This window comes from Citrus clementina, unplaced genomic scaffold, assembly GCF_000493195.1.
Source record: "Citrus clementina cultivar Clemenules unplaced genomic scaffold, Citrus_clementina_v1.0 scaffold_5, whole genome shotgun sequence".
NCBI classification, from domain to species: Eukaryota; Viridiplantae; Streptophyta; class Magnoliopsida; order Sapindales; family Rutaceae; genus Citrus; species Citrus x clementina.
In genome coordinates this window covers 40324513-40328781 of record NW_006262201.1, presented here as the reverse complement: position 1 = coordinate 40328781, position 4269 = coordinate 40324513, and the positions used below count along the sequence as shown (strand labels likewise).

The 4269-nt window shown below is 32.6% G+C and overlaps 1 protein-coding gene across 1 annotated transcript; it reads right to left on the bottom strand.

The window, feature by feature from the left end:
* Positions 1–357: 357 nt before the first annotated feature.
* Positions 358–2612, bottom strand: LOC18042061 (patatin-like protein 2). The gene is made up of 6 exons (XM_006434752.2): positions 2329–2612; positions 1840–2021; positions 1532–1718; positions 1265–1426; positions 696–1171; positions 358–593 (listed from the first exon to the last, which is right to left on the bottom strand). The coding sequence occupies exons 1-6, from the start codon at positions 2464–2466 to the stop codon at positions 512–514; spliced, it is 1227 nt and encodes a 408-aa protein (XP_006434815.1). The 5' UTR covers positions 2467–2612; the 3' UTR covers positions 358–511.
* Between the last annotated feature and the right edge of the window lie 1657 nt (positions 2613–4269).

Sequence of the window (4269 nt, the reverse complement as noted above, 5' to 3'; positions counted from 1 at the left end):
AGGTTTAAAAAAACAACAATTCTCGCAAACACACCATTGCACCAGCCAGCTGTGGCGTAGATCCTCCCTTGCCAAACAAAAACAAAATAATAGATATTTTTTTAATGTATTACTTATTTACAATTTTAACTAATATTATAGATCATTTTATTTACAATTTTAGCGAAAGTGAAGAATTTAAAAAAAAAATCAGTACCAATTCATTTGAGATGAGAGATTATAATAGATTTGCAAGAGAATAAGAGATTTAATAATAAGTAGTGGCAATTGGTTAATATTTATACAAAAGAGCTTTGATGCAAACAATAAAATTTTCTATGCAAATTAATGTAAAAAGGGGGGGGGGGGGGGGGTGGGAAAGAGACAATCAGTAGCTAGTATAGGATGAAAAATCAGCCTTCCCCGTAATTTTATTTTGACAAATTGGTCAATTATCACATAACACTACAATTAACAACATTTAAATGAATTAAAAAATATATAATCCTTTGTGCTGGGCGATTTATATTGTTCAATTGGTGGCTTTTGCAACCTTTCCTTGCGGTGATCTCATGTCACGAATCCGCTTCTCCTTAGAAAGATCTTTTGCTAGTCTGCAAAATTAAATAAATAAAATAGAAAACATGAATTAGTATAAACATACACTAATACACACATGCATTGAGATACATGCTAACTGATTAACAGTTACGTACCTTATGAGAGCCTCGTCATTAGTACCCTGACCACAAGGCTCACATAGTCCAGTTTCGAAATTGACCTTTGTAACTGGTTTCTTCAGCAGTCTTTCACCAATTCCCACAAGACTCTCGAGGTTCTTTTTGGTGGCAACATCAACTGAAGCCTCGTCTCCAGTTAGTGTATCATCCTGGATGCGAAGATAACCGTTTTCAGAATGAAGGGCTTTAAAAGCAGTGGAAATGTGAAAGTCCGTCATGTCGCTGCTTGATTGCATGAACACATCCACCAATGGAGTCGAACTTTCACTCGACAACCAACCCAACACACCCCACTTAGCTGCTTTAATGGCGTCGTACTTCACTTCAGTTTTTGGCGCACCAGTCCCTAACGATATCACCAGAAACCGAGTGTAATCCATTGCGTTGATTGCATAGTAGTCAGAACTTCCCCGATTGATTTCTTTGGTTACCTCGTTCAAAGCAACTAGAGTCTGAAAATTATACATATATTATATAAGTTTTCCATCATTGGAGAATTTTTCAATAATTAATTAATTAAGATCGATCGAAATATATAATTATACCGGATTGTTAGCGGCAACGCCACCGTCAATGAGATCAAAACTTCTCACTTTTCCTGTGCAATCTTTGGTTTCAAACGAATGGGCTGGAAGATAAGTAGGGGCGGCTGAAGTTGCAACGCAGATATCGGAGAGTGAGGCATCTAGGCTGGGATTTTGCTTCATCTGATAATTAAATCACGAGGAACACATGCAATCAAGTTAGAGCTTAATTATTATAATGCTTTTTTTTTTTTTTGGAGAGATAGTGGTGAAGTTTTATGTATGGACCTCGTAGCTGGAGAAGATAGTTGGCTGGAGATTTTTGATGTCAAAAGTTGGAATCACAACGTTTGTCAATGTCTCGTGCAGCTTTTTATCTCCTAATTTTTCCTTCACGAGGCGATGTAGATATTTGCCATCATATTTTGGCCCAGTTAGAGACTTGATCAGCTTTGTAGCAGAACCAAAGGGGCAACTGTAATACATAAAATAAGGAAAATATATCAATCGAAATTAAAAAGTTTTTTTTTTTTTGTCTTTTTTCTTTTTCCTTTTCCCCCCTTCTCTTTGCCACACATGTGTATCAAGATTGTTACCTAGATTGGGGAAAGATTTTAGGGCAGTGATTCAGATAAAATTCCTTGATATCCTTAGCAGCAAACAGGGGGCGATTTTGCTCATTTGGGGCCGTTAGCATAGCGGTCACAAGACCACCGGTGCTCGTTCCTGAAATCACATCAAAATAGTCTGCAATTCTTGCTTCCTCTCCGTCGAGTTTCTGTTCAAATTTCCAAACAAAAATCATTATTACTCCATAAATCTACACATCCCAATTTTCTTATCCCAAAATACTATTCCATATGATGTGACAATCATTAATTCATTAATATGGATAATATAATTAATTCACTTCAATTTTGTAAAGAATTACTAGTCAATCAATGAATGATATATCATTTAGAATAAAATTTGAGATGTTTGTCATTACTTATATCTCTTAAGTATTGATACATGAAATCATATATAATATGCGAGCATGCTTATGTTGTAACCACATAAGTACATACTAAATCTATTAATACTACCTGAAGCTCAGACTCTAGGAAGGCAAGGATAGTTGCAGGGATGACTCCTCTAATTCCACCTCCATCGATGCTAAGAATGGTGATAAGGTTACCAAAAGTTGGAGGTTGTATCGGTGATCTTGGAGTTTGAATTTCCATTAGAAAAACTACAAGGTAATTCAAAAAGGAACCAGGGATATATGGATTAAGAAAGAAGGAGATCGTTCAGCTAATTGAAGTTTTTGGAGCCTTGAACTTGAGTGTCTCTGCTAAAATGATGTTGTAGTATTACGAATTCTTAAGGAAAGGCATGCGCTGTATTTATAGTCCTCTGCTTCGCGCAAAATTGATTTAGTTTTCAAGCGACTTTTCTAGCCGAACACTTTGACCCAGTATTCGCAGCTTCTCGGATGGCTTCAGTTCACATTGATCCAAATTCTTTCGGTTGCCTGGACTTGGATTGAGTTGGACCAAATATTCGAGTCCAAGAGGGCAACTGAAAATATATATGTAGAGAAATAAAATATACGTTAATGGAGGGTTAAAAGCACCACGTTGAATAGGTCAAAAATAAATCATTTAGCCGTGGGTCTGGGTTAAAAATAACTAGTGGATGATGAATTTGGGAATATCCCAGTTACAATTAATCTCCAGGCAGTTGCATTAACATGACTATGAAAGAATCAAAGCAACGACAAGAAGTAACTGTCTGAAAAGTCATCCAGTAAAGAAGACCAATTATATGTTAATGAGTTGACAAGTGAGCTGCCTTTCGCAGTTATACCAAGTCTCGAGGACGAGAATGTTTCCTCCGCCGAGGTACATTCAAAGAAAGCGCTTAATTTTATTTTTTTTTTCAAATTTTTAATCTCTAAGGTTATGTTTGGGAGTTAGTATTAAATATGGGATTAGATTAACTTTGTGATTAAATATTTTATCTCATTTTTAGCTACTTTGCTTGGATTGGATTAGATTAGGGAGGACTAAATTCTTAAATCATGAGATTAACAATTCCAATTTATAAGTGGGTTTAGATGGAATTAGAATAAGAGAAAAAATTTTATTCATATTTCTTTCATATATAATACTATTTTTTATTTGTAAGCTAAAGTTTAATTAATTAATTAATTATTTTATTCATGATTTACTTGAATTTATATTTTATTTTTTTTATAGTTTAATTAAATTGGTACTTTTACTCCAATAAAATTAACTATTTAATAATTTGTTACAATAATTGATTGTATTAAATTTAATAATCACCAATGTAATATTAAAAATAATCATGGAAATTAATAATACAAGTAAATAATTCGTTTTATATATACATTATTTCCTAACTTTTTGATAAAATAAAATAAATGTAAAATATCTTATAAAAATTAATTAAATAATTTAAAAAATTATTAATTTATATTTGATTATTATAATTATGACTATCCAATGATTAATTTACTACATATTTAATGCTCTTGTTAATTACCTTTAAATTAATTTTAATTATTACTCTTTAACATTCATAAATATTTTTTTATATTTAAATATGATTTAACATTGTTCAATATAATATTGTACCAAATATAATATAGTATATAATATAATCCAGTTTAATTCAATCCAATCTTAATAATTAGTTCAGTCTAATCATGCACGACTGTTAAACCTTTTAAAAAATTACTACAAGTGCCAGTTTCGAGCAGCCGTAGGCGCGCGGATAATCTTATATTAATCATTGTTTTATCACGTGAATTGAATTAATGGCTTGCGTTTAGGGGTTATAGGGCCGCCGCCAGTTCGGTCGTTATCCTCTCCTTAACGTCCTGGGAAGAAATAAATTGCTTAAACAATAATAATATAATCTAATCATAAATTATTATACAATCTCTTTCCTATAAATTAACAATCATGCATTTATTCATATGGGTTGAATGAAGGAACTGGCCGAAAAATAAAATAGTCATG

Coding starts and splice junctions, on each gene's coding strand:
- LOC18042061 (XM_006434752.2), bottom strand. CDS start 2,466: ATGGAAATTCAAACTCCAAGATCACCGATACAACCTCCAACTTTTGGT. Junction 2,022..2,328: donor TCCTAGAGTCTGAGCTTCAG/GTAGTATTAATA, acceptor AAATTTGAACAG/AAACTCGACGGAGAGGAAGC. Junction 1,427..1,531: donor CTATCTTCTCCAGCTACGAG/GTCCATACATAA, acceptor TTTAATTATCAG/ATGAAGCAAAATCCCAGCCT.